The 17,033-nt window shown below is 43.1% G+C and overlaps 1 protein-coding gene across 1 annotated transcript in view; it reads left to right on the top strand.

The window, feature by feature from the left end:
• Positions 1–15,972, top strand: part of LOC310876250 (receptor-type tyrosine-protein phosphatase U-like) — a 155,978-nt gene extending 140,006 nt beyond the window's left edge. Inside the window, exons 23-29 of the mRNA XM_083789734.1 lie at positions 457–592; positions 1,540–1,689; positions 5,715–6,032; positions 9,203–9,328; positions 9,904–10,061; positions 10,196–10,331; positions 12,925–15,972. Coding sequence (XP_083645860.1) covers positions 457–592; positions 1,540–1,689; positions 5,715–6,032; positions 9,203–9,328; positions 9,904–10,061; positions 10,196–10,331; positions 12,925–12,987 — 1,087 coding nt within the window. The 3' untranslated portion in view covers positions 12,988–15,972. The remainder of the gene's footprint in view (positions 1–456; positions 593–1,539; positions 1,690–5,714; positions 6,033–9,202; positions 9,329–9,903; positions 10,062–10,195; positions 10,332–12,924) is intronic.
• The last annotated feature ends 1,061 nt before the right edge of the window (positions 15,973–17,033 follow it).

Raw genomic sequence — 17,033 nt, 5'->3', positions numbered from 1 at the left:
TACCTGACCCCACACACCGTTGTGATCTTGTAGATCAACTATTTTTGAATAGGCAAGTGGTTGAACTTACGCTATATTAACAAAATTAGCTGGGACCCCGTGGAACCCTTCCAAGGACCCATAGTGGCCCCCACTTTGAGAACCACTGGTTCGTTGATAAATCGCCTCATGCTGTGTCATTCCAAAACGTAGCCATTGTAGTGTGACTGAGTGTAAAGCCCAAACCAAACCAATAGGTCATCATGCAACTCCTTGCAACCAAACGGTTGCATGTAGACGCATGTACGGTAGTTGCAAGCAACCATTGAATTGAACCAATTGAATCACTTGTGTCATATACACTGCTGGGACTAAACCTAAAACCGTTTTGTTGCGTCTCGAAGTGAAGGTGTGGTTTGGGCTTAAGAGGTGACCAGCACTCGATTGAACCGTGTCAACGTTTTGCCTTCTCTCCAGCATGGGGGCGGGACGGACAGGCTGCTACATCGTTCTGGACGTCATGCTGGACATGGCTGAATGTGAAGGCGTGGTGGACATCTACAACTGTGTCAAAACCCTCTGTTCACGACGCATCAACATGATCCAGACAGAGGTCAGTTTCCACTATCATATAAGGCTGTATACTGTGTATTTACACAGAGATCGAATTTAAACTTTAAAGTGATATTAAACAAAGTACCTTAAATAAAAAATGTGGAAAAATAGTGAGTGTGTTCAAATCCCTCTCTTACTTAGAGTAATTCTAGTTTTGAGAGCCATGTCTTAAAAATCTCACTCTGTGAGCTTGTAGAAACTGAAAGGCTGTGTGGTGTAAAGCGCTTTACAATGTGCATTACATTCACACATTCTCACAACTATTCACACACAGAAGGCGGAGAAAAACATGCAAGGCATCATCGGGAGCAGTTAGGGCTTGCTCTCAAGAACACTACGTCAGTACAACACTAACCCTGGGTGTAAATGGAAGACTGGCCTGCCTGAGAAGTCTGTTAAATTGCCAAAATTCCACAATATAAATCAATAATTAAGAAGTGTTCCCTACCATGTCCTCATGGCCAATTTGGCCAGGACACCCATTCTAGCCAGGACCCATTCAAATTGCAATGCATTATAAAACAAAACGTGAGACGTGTGGATAGCCAGTCATTATGGCAAACAATAAGCTGGAGGGTAAATTGAGGTCTGATAATGATGTACCATGAATGTTCAGACCATGTTCCAAAGCATACTGTTATTCTTTACTCTACACATTTTGACATTGAGTTGCTCAAACGTCAAGTTCAACTACAGAGCTAGTCTTCCTCTCTAAGTTTGTGGGCATCCCTTGTGTTGTTTCCCCCTTGACCCCCCCCCCCCCCCACACACACACACACACACACACACACACACACACACACACACACACACAATAGCGAAGAGGACACTGTCTAGCTGGTAACCTCTGCAGCCTACTGTTGGACACATTGATCCTCCTCAGGAAGAACAATTTGCTCTGTACCTTCCTGTCATATTCACAAGTTTGTGATTGTGTGCTTTTAGGAGCAGTATGTGTTCATCCACGATGCCATCCTGGAGGCGTGTCTGTGTGGAGAGACGGCCATCCCTGTTAATGACTTTGCTCTGACCTATAAAGACATGCTGAAGGTGGATTCACAGAGCAACACCACACAGCTCAGAGAAGAGTTCCAGGTAACGCACACATGTGTACGCACACACACAAAGACTATCCCTGTGGAGACATAATTAGCAAGCATATTCTTAATGATCTGGGCAAGACTAATGCAATCTATCCTGGATTCCAGACTGATTCGCTACGTTAGTTTTTCTCTCATTTCGCTACACAGGCTGGCCAGGGACTTGCATTTTCAAATGTTACCAATTTCGTAGGAAGTGACTGGAGTTTTACATTGGAAAACACTGGTCCCCCACCAGACCAATCAGAAGGCATTTCTGCATTTCCGTCCCTTGAAAATAGAAGGATTACCAGACTGAGAAACGAAGTTAAAAACAAACAAACTAAAAAACGGTAGCAATCAGTCTAACCTGCCTATTAGATTATGAGATATCTTGTGTGCGAGGTTGACATTTTGAAAGGTGGTGCTGCAGACAATACCATGGGGATTGAATGTAACGTTTCATATTAATCCACCTCTTAAATTTTGAGATCTGTTTAAGTTTAAATTGTGGCCTAATGGTGTCACTAGAGACATTAATCCTCCGTACCCGCCGTCTGTAGGTTCCTAGTCATTGCTCCCTTTAGCTGTCTTCTGCACCACACGTCATAAAATATACAGTCTACTGTAGCACTCATCTCATCTGCGTCTCATAGCAACTAAATATTACAGGCTGTACGACAGTTATTGTCTCCACCAGGCCGAAGGCATGGGGAGAGAGTATGATTTACACTCCGTCCGTGTGTGTGTGTGTGTGTGTGTGTGTGTGTGTGTGTGTGTGTGTGTGTGTGTGTGTGTGTGTGTGTGTGTGTGTGTGTGTGTGTGTGTGTGTGTGTGTGTGTGTGTGAGGGTGTGTGTGTGTGTGTGTGTGAGTCCGTGAGTGTGTGTGTGTCCGTCTGTGTACAGCTAATCTCCGGCACCGTTAACACAGCCGATGCCAAATTTTGCACACACACTCCCTGGATGCCAACGATGAACCTCTGCTCCACATTTTCCAGAGCGGCCTGTTATAGCACCACCAGTAGGCTGACTTTTGAAAAACAGCAAATCGTTACACACTATCTCTATAGTCATGTGTTTAAAACGGATCTGTCCGATATTTCATATTTCATCCTAATTGGCTAACATTGGCTTTCAAAGTTTGCAGGATTGGCCTGTTTTGAACAAAAAGCCTCAAATCATGAATGCAGCGTGCAATTTACGTGAATTCTTCACTCACTTTCCTACTAGACTGAGGAATATATCCCGTCTGTTATAGCGGTGGATTTTAGCAAAACACATTTTTGGAACAAAATGCCTCAAATCATCCAATTGCTTTAGAACAAATGGCACCCTTTTCACATTGGCCTATTATAGCGCCACCAGGAGGCCACAACATGACCTGCCCTGGTGGAGACCTGTGCCCCGAGGGGCACTTTTTCTAGTCATTTTAACTGCATCGCACCAACCTGAAATTCACTAGGCACAAAACACACACATACGCACACACACAAACCGGGAGTCCAGCCTGTGCTCCGTCATTCCATTCACTGTCTCCTTCTCTCTCTCTGGTCTGTGAGACACTCCAAAATAGCACCGAGCTTTTGAGGCGGCCACACAACCGTGTCTGACATGTGACAGGCCCAGAACAACAACCGTTCACACGCACAATCACATTTCCAGCAGCCCCCCCCCCCCCTCTCTCTCTCTCTCTCTCTCTCTCATGCACACATTAAAACTTCCAACCAGTGGTGGAAAGTAACTAAGTACTGTACATATACGCAAGTACAATTTTGACGTACTTTTACTTTACTGGGGTATTTCCAATTTCCAATACTGTATATCTTGGAGGCAAATATTGTACTTTTACTTCGCAACAATTATTTTAAACTTTGAGTTACTTTGTAGATTTTGATTATTATTACAAACATACATTACCCACTTGAACTATATACATTTCAGCCATTCGAAAATAAACGATCTACAAGCTCACAATGTGTCGAAATGCGACTTAATAGTTCATTTTGAATTCTGGACTTTTACTCGTCACAGAGTATTTCTACATTGCCGTATTGATACTTTTACGTAAGTAAAAAAAAATCACACCTGTGTGAAGTGAAAGTGAGCGGTGCAACTGTACCGTGTGGGGGTCCCCGGTTTCGACGAGCCTTCCCGCATCTGAAACAGTTGAGAAATGACAGAGTTACTGTGTTGCAGCTTTACGTACATGCTCGGACAAAGGGACAGACAGACACGGGACAGACAAAGGGACAGACAGACCCGGGGACAGACAAAGGGACAGACAGACACGGGGACAGAAAAGGGACAGACAGACACGGGGACAGACAAAGGGACAGACAGACACGGGGACAGACAAAGGGACATACAGACAAACATTGCTACGTAATGGAGTGGTTAGGCACCGGTCAAAAATGGTGGAACTTCTACCACCACCGCTTCCAAATAACGTCCACAACTGTTCATCCTATGTGCCTCTACACTCGGAGCAGAAGATCCATGTTGTTGTCAGTTTGACCTTTCCGTTAATTTAGATTTATGCTCTATTATTTACGTGCTGCCTCGTCAGGTTAGATGTAGCCTGTATGTTTTGCATTTTTAATATCGTTGATGATTGGTGACCTTTGGAGAGCACAATTACAAATTCTCATTTTCACAGGACGCGTAATTAACTTTTAGGTCTGTCCACATGCCAGCTCCAACTAAATGGCCTGATAATTGCAGTGCAGCTAGCAGCCACTGTGTTCTATTGAATTATTCTAAACCAATGGGAGCCGTTGACAATATGAAGCAAGTTCGATAATCACTTCAATTTTGCCAATTTCAATTTCCAGAGTCTCATAATATGCTTATTCATAATGTATAAGATTGGGTTTTTATCCATCAACATCCTGAAGGGTTCTTCAGTGATATAACTGTATTTAAAAGTTTCTACAGATATTTATCTTTGTAATAATATAAAACAGCTGGGAACTTAGATCCAATAGTTTTATATATTTTTATTTCATTTATCCTTTGTTACTTCCTTTGTCCTTATCTCTCTGTGATATCGCATCTCTCAGTCTCCTCACATTTTCTCGCTCTCTCCAGTTATCAGTTTGCCTCAGTTGTAATCAACACCTGCTGGCACGCACGCATGCACGCACACACACACACACACACACACACACACACACACACACACACACACACACACACACACACACTTTCTGACAGACTGATGGCATCTAATGCATTCTCAATTTTTTAAGTTAGGTTTAGGGTTATAAATTATATTATAATTGATTACTTTATTCCTGGTTCCTTTAACTAATGGTATCCTCCCAGTGAACTGAGGGATGCGCTGTTAAAAGTGGAGACGTAGCAATAAAGTCCACAACAAATTGTCACTCTTTGTCACACGACTGTGGTGCTCGACTGAGAAAAGAACGTGTTTGTAAGTATAATGCGGCATTCACACTAGCAACTACAAAGTGACATTCAATCTATCTATTCTTAATGGAAGCCATCAGATACAAATTGACGGCTGGCGCTTGCAGCTTTTGACGCCCGTGACAAAGCAACACAGTTTTCTTTTTCTTCAGCAATCAAATTATGCAGTGTCAATCAGTCATATATTTGTGTTTCACAATTTCCACTCTGCTTCTCTCCCCACACAATTCCTGCTTGAAATGGTGGGGAAAAAAATAATAAGTTCCCTTTTCTTTTCTTTTCTTTTTTGATGTTCATCAATCTAAACGAACAGCTGCATCTTTGATAATGTCATTTGCAACATTTCAACAGTGACTTGGCGACAGTGTAGCAGTAGCTCATGATGCATGGTCGTTATACAGCTTTTATAGCTGCCAGTTTAAATCAAGGTTATTATAGTTTACGAAAGCTAACAAAATTACGAAAATACTACTACTACTACTACTACTACTTGACTTGACTGAACAAAAAAATAATAATAATCTAAAACTAAACTATAATGAAAAATCCAAATCTATTATAACCAACGCAGCTTTCTGTACTAACCTTGGTCTCTCTGTTTGCGTGCGTCAGACACTGAACTCGGTGACTCCTCACCTGGACATGGAAGAGTGCAGCGTCTCTCTGATGCCCAGGAACCGTGAGAAGAACCGCAGCATGGACGTTCTGCCACCCGACCGCTCGCTGGCCTTTCTGGTCTCCCCTGAGGGCGAAGAGGGCAACAACTACATCAACGCCGCGCTCGCCGACAGCTTCCACCGAGCTGCCGCCTTCGTGGTGACGCCCCACCCCCTGCCAGGGACCACCACGGACTTCTGGAGGCTGGTGTTCGACTACGGCTGCACCTCGGTGGTCATGTTGAACCAACTCAACCAGTCCAACTCTGCCTGGGTGAGACACGGCACACCACTTCTTCTCTGTGGGACCCCCTCGTAAAAACGTGATCCTGTATATCAAGGGTTTTTTTTCTAATTAGGCCTGTCACATTTATTAACCTACATACTGTACATAATCTTATCACAATTATTTGAGATTAGCGCAAATATTTCTGCATAACCGTCAATCGTTTCAATGTTGAAACATGGAATGTAAAATACATTTTCAAAAAACAAAACAAAAATTAAAAATAGCAGAAATAGCAGATACTAAAGTTTTTGCAAAGGAAATAATATAAACATTAAATGTGTCAGTGATTTCTTTGTATATTTAAGTTATTTGTCATATCTACCATTTCTGCATTCTGCAATTTGTGATTACGAAGCCTTAAAGGCAAACAGAAATACAAATTGTAGCATTTATGTAGCAATGCAAAAATCACAATTTAATTCGTTAACACCCTGAGCACACAGGACGGAGTTCTTCGCCCTATCAATTAGTAACGCCCAGCGCTCAAGACGGAGCGTCTGTTGTGCAACATTCGATGTTAATGTTCCCCCCCTGTTTAGCCGACGAGATGGAAAATATTAAAACGTGAATAACTCTTGATCTAAATCATTCCATGCAATTCTAAGAAAAGATTATGTGTTATACGGAATTAGAATTTATCATACCTCCCGTTGTTGTCAATCGAGTGTTTTGGCTACATATAGCCAAGATACATATATAGCTACTTCAGCCACATCCGGGATAACATCTGGTCTGTCGCTAAATGTGCTCCGCTGCTATAATTCGCTCGGCGCTATGATTTAATGGATTAAATAACCCCAGGCGTCCAGGCGTTCGTCAACTTAAATTTGTAATCGTGACAGCCCTTCCTAACAAAAGACTTTCAATAATAATGCAGGGTTACAGGGGTTCCCCACTATTATTACATTACATACATAAATTACATACATACAAATACAAGGCTGTGTGTCGACAGAAAGGCTTTTTTTTAGCTGCCAGTGCTTTTGGTAAAGACATGGTGGTGTATTCCTCTTCCCAGCGCTGAAATGCGAATGTGTTCACATTCTTATCGTTTGGTTGGTGTTTGTTCATGTCTTCTCTTCTGTTCGCACGTCTTCCTGTTTCTGCTCTGTCACTTTGTCATGTTGAATTCCTCATCTCTCTCTCTCTCTCTCTCTCTCTCTCTCTCTCTCTCTCTCTCTCTCTCTCTCTCTCTCATTCATTCACTGGATTAACTGGACCTCCCTCGCGTGACCCCATCATCCCCTCAGACTGGATTGCTCGTCTCCTGTCTCTGCATATAAATATTTATAGGTCCTCCTGCCCAATGTCACCTGTTAATACCATTCCATCACTGTGACAATACATTATCAACTCCTCTGGGGCCTCCTCCCTTCTCCACCTTTCCTTGTTGTCACCGCTAACATCATTAGCATGTCAACGCCATCGCTCCCCCGTGAGTTCCTCCCACTCGCCTGGCCCGGGGACAGAGCCCTTATCAGTTTTATTTAATGGGGTCCGTGGTCTTGTTGTGCACAAACCCCTAGCACAATTTGGAACCTCTGCCTCAGCTATATAGCGCCAAGATGAGGTCCCACAGCGTAGGGGTGCCGGCAGATTGCGACATCGGCAAATATTGGCCACTATTCTTGATTCTTTATCCACACATCGTACCAAGATGTTCCCCCCTGCTTTTTTAGCCAGCCTGTGGCCAGTCGACCCCCGTCCGCATGCACAGTGCTGCTAAGGTTCCATTGGAAACATGGCACCAGCTGATTAAAAAGCGATTCGATTTTCTTGACTGCTAAAATTTCAAACATCTGGGAGCAGAGGGGACAACCTTTACTTTTTTGGAATCAACAATATTGGCCAATATTAGCCGGTGTCACAATCTGCAAACTTTGAACGTGCATAGCTCATGAACCGTTTAAGTTTTAACCATCGGCAATGAAACTTCGATACACACATGCGTCTCCTCATGCAAAACAAGTTTCATTCTTACTTTTGACCTCTGACCTTTAGATCACCCGCCATTTTGAATTATATGAAAAAACATTTAAAATCGATCTCTCGTATCTTTGATCAAATTGCATGGACATTTCTACAGCGGTTGCTCCTTTCCCGCCCCTCTAGACCAGAAAGCAGGCTGGCTAGACCAGGCTAGATCCTAAGTTATTTATTCTATTATTGTAAAACGCTACTTTCCCATACCGTAGTTTAGTAGTTTTTGTTTGATCCAATTTATTGTATTTTTCTTAGTTAGGTTAGTATAATTGTATCTTTGTTTTCATTTGTTTAGGGACTTTTAGTTAGGGGTACTTTTTATTTTCTTAGTTAGACTTAGGTTTTCTTCAATGTAAAACTGACACCCTGAAGCCATTATTCATTTGAAAAAGAAAATAACTGAAAGGATTTCATCTCTCTCAAAAGAAAAAAGAGATAATAAAAGCTGTCTCCTCATGATGTTATTTCCCAGTGGGACAGGGGGTTGTCACATAATTATACAGCAGTTCCGATTGGAGCTACACAAACTCCCAGTGATGGAAGTGCTCTACTCTTCCACTCTCTAAATGTGCTTAGTTACTGTCCAAGGCAAAAACATAAGAGGAGGGAGACCACTGTGTAATGCAAAAAATGTTTGAACGCCTTTCAGCTGTTTTGTTTACGTAAAAGAACAAACTTGGCTTAAAACTACTTAAAAGCTACAGACTACTCGGCAACGCGTTTCGAGGATGATAGCTGTTTGAAGGCATTAAAACTATTTTAGCATTATACAATGGTCTTCTCTATTGTCACCTTGGATTTCTTTTCTCCTTGGGAACTCTAGGACTTCCCACGTGTTTGTGGCACTACGTTCTAGACTATTTCCATCAGCTCCAAGCCACAGCCAAGGTTCCCCTACCGCATTCATTTATAATGAGCTCATGCTAATGAATTAAGCTGTTGAATTAGTCAAAAGGAGGGGAGGCATACAGTACGTGACTGGTTGTTGTTTTGTTCATTTAATTCATGACTCCTTTTGAATGTAATCACTGTCATTTAGGCTAATATTGTCGCTGTTGTCAATACTCGGGTGTCTTGTTACTGTGCCTCATGGCGGGCTGTGACATCATGATTTGTCCTCCTTATCTGACTCTCTCTCTCTCTCTCTCTCTCTCTCTCTCTCTCTCTCTCAGCCATGTCTTCAGTACTGGCCTGAACCAGGACTCCAGCAGTATGGACCGATGACGGTGGAGCTTCTGTCCAGAACGGCCGACGATGACGTCATCATACGTCTGTTCCACATTCAGAACATCACACGGGTAAGTCCGAATGGACTAGTAATAACAAATAAATAAATTATAATAATACATTTTATTTGCATTTTACAGGGTATAGCCGGGTGAAATTAAGCACAAGCAGCAAGACGTAGATAAAGAATACAACTACTTATAAGATGCCATACAAGAGATTAAGACTTGGACAAGAGATGAATTAAAAGAAGATTTAAGAGGTATAAAATATATAAACTAGAATTTTGCGGGCCTGTGGCCCGCTCATCCTACCGTCACGCGTCGCAAATAGGAAGTGTGTGTGTGTGGGGCGCTGAGTGGGAAATTTGTGATGTAATTTGCATCACAGCCAAAGTAATATTTGTACAGTAAATATGGCAGTTGTGGGGAAGCGATGTAGTGCATATGGATTTGGGTGGTGTGCAGGATGTTTTGTGCATGGAGAGATGTGTGCTAATGGAGAGATGTGTGCTAACGGAGTGGTTTGGTAGGAGAAGGAGAGATGTGTGCTAACGGAGTGGTTTGGTAGGAGAAGGTGAACGGGTGTCCACAATTTAATGAAAGAAATGTAACCCCCCAAAACCACACATTGTCTCTGTGTCCAGATTCAGGAAGGTCCGCTGGTGGTGCGTCACTTCCAGTTCCTGCGCTGGTCACCGTACCGTGACATTCCCGACTCCAAGAAGGCCTTCCTCAGCCTGCTGGCCCAGGTGCACAACTGGCAGGAGGAATGTGGAGAGGGACGCACCATCGTCCACTGCCTGTGAGTCCATACTCTGATACAACATGAAACACACAGTGATACTAACATCATCCACACAGTGATACAGTGATCCTTACAACTCCCTTTGAAGTGAACAGTGAGTCTATGTGCGTGTTTGTCTTTGTTGGGAACAGGAACGGAGGTGGTAGAAGTGGTACTTTCTGTGCCTGCACCATGATCCTGGAAATGATCCGCCATCACAGAGTGGTCGACTCTTTCTTCGCTGCCAAAACGCTGCGCAACTCAAAGCCAAACATGGTGGAGACCATGGTGAGTTAAAAGTTTCTGTTTTTATTATTATTATCCTGCTATAAATGTATGCCTTTTTCTGGCCTGCCCTTGACTGTAGGTTCAGCCAGGTGCGATGTGTCACATCCACATAACCACAGTATCATGGCTTGTTACATCCTATTTCATCATCACACACGTTATGAAATTATCTTGGCTCTCTCTATAGGAGAGTCGGCTGGCCCTCTTTAGCACTTTGTAGGCTGAGTAATTGGTACATGTTTATTCATGAGGTTCTACTGAAACAGCTACCGTATGTTTATTCAGCTACCTTGTCCAGCAAACGGATTCATATTACCGCCTGGCTTCGCACAGTTCTAGCGTCAGTGCCTCAATGCTGTAGCATACTCTCTACTGAACAATAACTTTTTTCCCTCTGTTTAGGGCGGTCAATAAGAACAAAATGACATAATTCCATTTAGTCAAGAATTCCCTTCTTGACAACCTGTACGGACTAATAACGATAGTTTCTGGGTTTCCAACCAAATCAAATATAGGGGCTGAGCCCTCTACTCAAGTTTACAAGTGTCAAGTTCAATGTTATTTAAATTATACAATAGCGAAAAACCGGCTGTATGGGGCAGAGAAACAAACAAAACAGACTATACCTACTCTAGGAACCAAATGAACCCTCTATCTAAACCTAACCAACAAAAGGAAAAGAAGGGTTACAAAGGATTAAACTATATAAACTCTCTACTCTAACTACTGCCTAACACAGTGTTTCCCAACCTTTTTTGCTCCAGGGCACACTTTTCATAGCCTAAAAATCTCGGGGCACACCATACGGTGTATAGGCCTATCTATATATATATATATATATATACATACAGTGTTGGGATTAATAAAGTGACAACTTTTACAATATCTCCATTACCATTATCCAAATTAATTCCTTATTATATATATTTTTTTAAATACATTTTGGAGACAAAAATAGCTCATATGCAATGTGAAATGCCACCTAATTCTTAATCCTTTTCCTTGTCTTTATTATGGGCCATCTTGTGAAAGCTGCATGCTTTTATTGTGAAGGGTCTCAGTTCTCACAGCCTGCATATTTCCACGTGCTAAAAATAGCTGATCGACAAGCTCACAACGCGTTGCGTCGGCAACGCGTTGTGAGCTTGTCGATCAGCCATTTTCAGCATGCAAGCATAACACGTGTACGACGAAGAATAAATCAGGCATCACTGCGCTTCTGTCGAGGGAGGGAGATATATTTTGTTGGCCGAACGAGGCGATCATGTTTGGACATCTATGGCACATTCGTGGCACATTATGTTTAATCACAACAACGTCACGTTTACTTTACCTCCTCAGTGTTTGGGTCGGGGGACATGTAGGACTGTATGTGTCTGCTGTCTACGTGCATATGCGCTCTGCGCGTTCCAGTCTTTCGGGAGGGAGCGAAATGTAGCGTCTTCTGCATGCATCTAAGCATTAACATTTCAATGGCCGAGCGTTGTTAGTCTATTGTTCCGTGTTGTTGTTATCGCACGTCTAATGGTTAGACGTGTGACAACGCAACAATAGGAAGCCTGCAGCCCAGCAGCTATAATATTGCTTTCGGGGGAGGGTTAGTGTGCCGCCTGATTTTGACAGAAAGTAACACTACTTAAGTAACACACTTAGTGTTACTTTCTGACAAATCAGGCGGCACACCTGGACATATCAAAGGCACAGTAAAGTGCCGCGGTACATAGGTTGAGAAACACTGGCCTAACAAACGAATGACTGTTACAAAAAGCAAGCTCCCATACTCCCTATGAATTATGCTTTACCACGTAGATCAGCGTAAGCATAATTACTTGTAACATCAAGCAGCGAGACAGATAAACACTCAGGGCGCTCCACACCTGTAGAGACCCTGGTGTATGCTTTTCATACAGGTTTAGCTTCACAGCTCCCCTGGACAAGGTGTTCTCAGTATGACTGACTGAGTCACAATGTAGGCCTTTGCTGACGTTCAGTTCTGCAGTTTTTGCACATTCAAGATTTTCTAACTAGCCGAACATCATGTGGGATTGCTCAGACACAAATGACACTGAGCTTGTGGTTTACATTTCTGCACTCTGTCAGCAATCAGCAATGTACCATGAACGGTTATCTCAGGAGGTACAAACCACTATGTAGAGAGATGGTGCACCATTTGACCACTGTGTCTATCGCCAGAAACGGCTAAATATCTAAGGCTATTAATAGTAAAGCACATCAGAAGTTGATGTAAATAAACCGCAAACATTATGTTACATTGTATAAAACATGGTCTGGGAAGCCCTGCCTCAGCCAGGGAAAAAAAGGTTATTGTTCTGTTGGTGTTTGTCACAGCCTTAACGTGTGTACTGAGTTAGGTGTGTGTGTGTGTGTGTGTGTGTGAATGTGAGTGTGAGTGTGCGTGTGTGTGTGTTTGTGTGTGAATGTTTGTTTATCATGAGCTGGTCCAACTGGCTCTATTCACTGCCATGTATTGAACGTCTGGTATGAGTATTTGCCACCGAGAGCATCATGGCGCAGCCCAGTCACGTGACCATGACTTTACCTCCTGTAAGCTTTGTGTGTGTTTGTGTTTCAGGAGCAGTATCGGTTCTGTTATGAACTGGCCCAGGAGTACCTGGACTGTCTGGAGGTCAGATAGCATTGATCCACATCACTAGAGGTTGCTACAGTTTCTAACACCTTGGTTTTCGCGTCTCGACTCTATGGGACTTGAACCCTCGGCTCCTCAGTCCTTCTGCACAGCTCTGGTTGTCGTCTTTTCAATGTCTGGATCAAACACGACCTCTTCATTAATGACGCTGAGAACAACACGTTCACTGACTGTAAAACGCTACACTGATGACACCCTTCTGTACCGATGATACCTTTATTTATAACCTGTACCATTTGGTGCCACTAAAACCCGCCAAACCAGAGGAACACTTGACAGGAAATGTGTTAAAGGAGTGGCCTGCTCCCACCCCGTAGTAGGGCAACAACATCCTGTGACCTCGACACTGTACTTAATGGCGTAGTTACACTGTAACAATGGTTGTCTTATTGTAAAGTGTTTGTTATAATACTTGCCTCCACTTTGGAAGTCCCATGACCATTTCCATAACCAGAGTATTACTTACACGCACTCATTGAGTGAGACAGGTGTGAATTGCGTGTTTTGTTGTAGAGGAGACGCTAAGCGTCTGGAAGGGCATCGCTGAACCAAGACTCTGGCACCTGGAGGAAGGTGCCAGACCTGATAAACATGATGGGGACATTGAATATACCTCAATGTGGACTGTGGACGATGTGATCTCTGTCCCGCCCATAACTGGAAGAGCAGTTGGAAGAGCAGGTGCAAACGCTGCTCCAGCCCACAGGCCGTTTTAAAAACATTTCCAGGCAATATTGGGGCGCCGGTGGCCTAGTGATTAAGGCACATACCACATAATAGGCTCTAATGCAGCCTGCCAGAGTTGCGTGTTCAATTCCCAAGCCCAGCGGCCTTTGCGGCGTGTCACTCCCCGAATCTCTCTCCCTGTTTCCTGTCACTCTTCCACTGAACTATCCAGAAAATATCTTTAAGAGAAAGAAGAAAATAAACACCTCCAGCCAAGCGGCAGACCAAGCGCCCGTGCCTCCAGAGAGCTAATTCAATCACTGTACCACTGCCTTCGGCAAGCAGCAGGCATGTGGCCAGGCGCGCGAGGAGGGTCGGACTGATGGTACCGCAGTTGGACGTCAGCCAAAATGTGCCAGGCATGCAGATCACTGTGATCGAAGAAAGTGCTCAGAAGGAAGACAGAACCACTGCGAAACCATAAATTCACAATCCACAACGATCTGCCTTAGCCTCAGACCTCAAGTCTTAGAGTAGCCATGTTGTTTTTTTTATTTTTGCAGGCTTGCCTTTTTCATTCCTATTTAGTTGCCGTTTGTATTATAACAAAGAGGCACAGCGGCCACGAATACTGTAAAATGTTTATTAGAGGGCAAACGCTGCAGCGGGCGATATAGCAATTGATTGAAGACAGGAACTTTGAACAGACATATCTCATGCCCCCCGCCCCCGTTTGACCACATGCTGTTGCTGTGGAGTGTTGCACTCGTTGCTTGGCCCCCGCTATTGCTGCTTGCACCTTTATTATTTATTTTGTACATACTGTAGTTTTGAAAGGAAAACTCCTGCAAGTAGATGTGAGCATGTCAGAAGTCACTGTTTAAACTAAAGTCTCACTGACGTATGGCTTTAGTTTACACAGACCACAGGTCACAGCTTACTGTCCCAGCCAGAGTAGTGCCAGTCGATACGAAGCTGCAGTCAGTCCTCCAGGGTTGATCACACTCCCTAGAGCAGTGGTTCCCAACCCATTGGTGGGCCGTGAGGATATTGCAAGTAGGACCCCAAATAATTGCCAAAACAATAAGATTTTAATGATAATATTTGATGAAAATAAACAATGTCATGGCATTTTTTCTTAAAAACTTAGAAAAATTAAAGGACAATATGAACTTAAAGTATACTACGGTACTTCCATTGATCCAAGCCAGAACACAATCAATTGACAATCATTAAAGTAAACAAGCTTCAGGACACAGATTTGCACTTGCTTGAGGTTATTGTCTGTTAGTGCTGAACCCCACATACAAAAGGTGTGATGTCCTTAAAGGTGTAGTGAAATTAAGGTGAAGTGAAATTCACACTTTTAGACCATATCTGTGGTCATCATATGAGCATACAGTACCTAACAATGGATGCCAACATTTTTTTATTACTTCCTGAAAACGAAAACGTGCTGTGTGATGACGTGTCGAGGCCGATAAAAGCCAATAAAAATTAAGCTCGCCCGTTTAATTCCCCATATGTGCGCATCCGTTCAGCACAGCTGCTACTGATTACTGAAATCATCCGTTTTTATTCCCAGTGTATTACTCGGTTTCAACTTAATCATCACGCTAACATATGTATCTGAAAACATTATACGGTAGAAATAAGCCACATAACAGTTAACTGGTACAGCTGGCCGACCATCTGACTTGTAAACAAACACACTCCATGCTGTCCTGCGTAGCATAGCTACCGTCCCTAGCTACTGATTGGTTCAGAAACTTCAAAGCGGTGTTTCAACTTGAAACCGTCTGAAACTTAAAAATAAAATGTCCTATATTTCCGTTTCACTACGCCTTTAAGGGGTCGTAGGTACTCACAGCTAATGTTGAGGACCTGGCCTAGATTTTCTGTGCCACCAGCACGCTGCTTTCACTCTGTTCTTAAAGAAGTCGAAAGGGACACAGATTGAAATCGACACTCACTAATTCTCCTTGCTCGTACTTTTGGTTCCAGGATTGTTCATTTCATGGTTTGTGGCCTCACTTTTGCAAACTGTTGTTGGCAAGGGAACATTTTCCCTTTGAAATGTTCTTTATTGTCAAGGTTTTTTGTTGTTGTTGCATCCAAGCATCAAAGGTTAGTGTGTCAAAAGTGGGATGTGATTTATTTGATGTAACAGACTTTTATTTTGCACTTGCGAGCTAGTGTGTATTTCTCCATACCATAAAAAAAGCTTTGTTGTTCCGGTGCTCCATGCAGTACTAACATAGTAAAACATCCATTAATTTATGGTTTGGTTTATGACTAACATCAACAATGACCTGTTGTGTACTTGTACATTTTTTGTAAAGTGTTTAATTATATTAAATTAAAAGGAATTTAATTGGTAATGGTCAAGCCAGTATTTCCCCACCAGAATGCACTGGAAACTTGTCTTGCTGCCGGGCTGGAATGGGAGATAGGGGCCGCAAGAAGAGGAACATTTCATCTGCATCCATAAACTGCTGCAGTCGTGGAAAGTACTGTACTTAAGTACAATTTTGAGGTACGTTTACTGTAGTATTTCCATTTTTTATACTTTATACTTCTACTCGACGACATCGACTGAGACGCAAATTCACTTTACTAATTTTACTCTACAATCATTTGACAGCTTTAGTTACTTGTTACTTTGCAGATTAAGATTATTAACTAATCGTATTATTAATCAGCAATATTCTAAATGTTTCGAAGATAGAATATCTAGAAGCTCGGAATGTGTCGTGATGTGACACGTTTATAGAGCTTGTAGATTTGCTATTTAAATCTAAAGTGTAAAATATTATACAAGTGGTTTAGTGAATTGTGTGTGTGTGTGTGTGTGTGTGTGTAAAAATGTTTGTTTATCATGAGCTGGTCCAACCTGCTCTATTCACCGCCATGTATTGAACGTCTCGTATGAGATTTGCCACCGAGCATGTCATGGCGCAGCCCAGTCACGTGACCGTGACTTTACCTTCTGTAAGCTTCCTTCCATCCATCTTCAACCGCTTATCCGTAGTCGGGTCGCAGGGGCAACAGCTCCACCAGAGAGCTCCAGACATTCCTCTCCAGAGCAACATTAGTAACTTCCTCCTGGGGGATCCCGAGGCGTTCCAAGGCCAGTGAGTCGATGTAATCCCTCCATCTGTGCCTTGGTCTGCCCCAAGGTCTCCTCCCTGTGGGACGTGCATCGGGGATCTCCCTAGGGAGACGCTCGAGAGGCATCCTAACCAGATGCCCGAACCACCTAAGATGGCTCCTTTCCAGGCAAAGAAGCAGCCACTCTATTCTGAGTCTCCCTCGCGTGACTGAACTTCTCACCCTATCTCTAAGGGAGATGCCAGCCACCCGTCTGA

Source organism: Protomyctophum parallelum (assembly GCF_964188405.1).
Source record: "Protomyctophum parallelum genome assembly, chromosome: 1".
NCBI classification, from domain to species: domain Eukaryota; kingdom Metazoa; phylum Chordata; class Actinopteri; order Myctophiformes; family Myctophidae; genus Protomyctophum; species Protomyctophum parallelum.
This window is presented reverse-complemented; position numbering and strand designations above follow the sequence as displayed.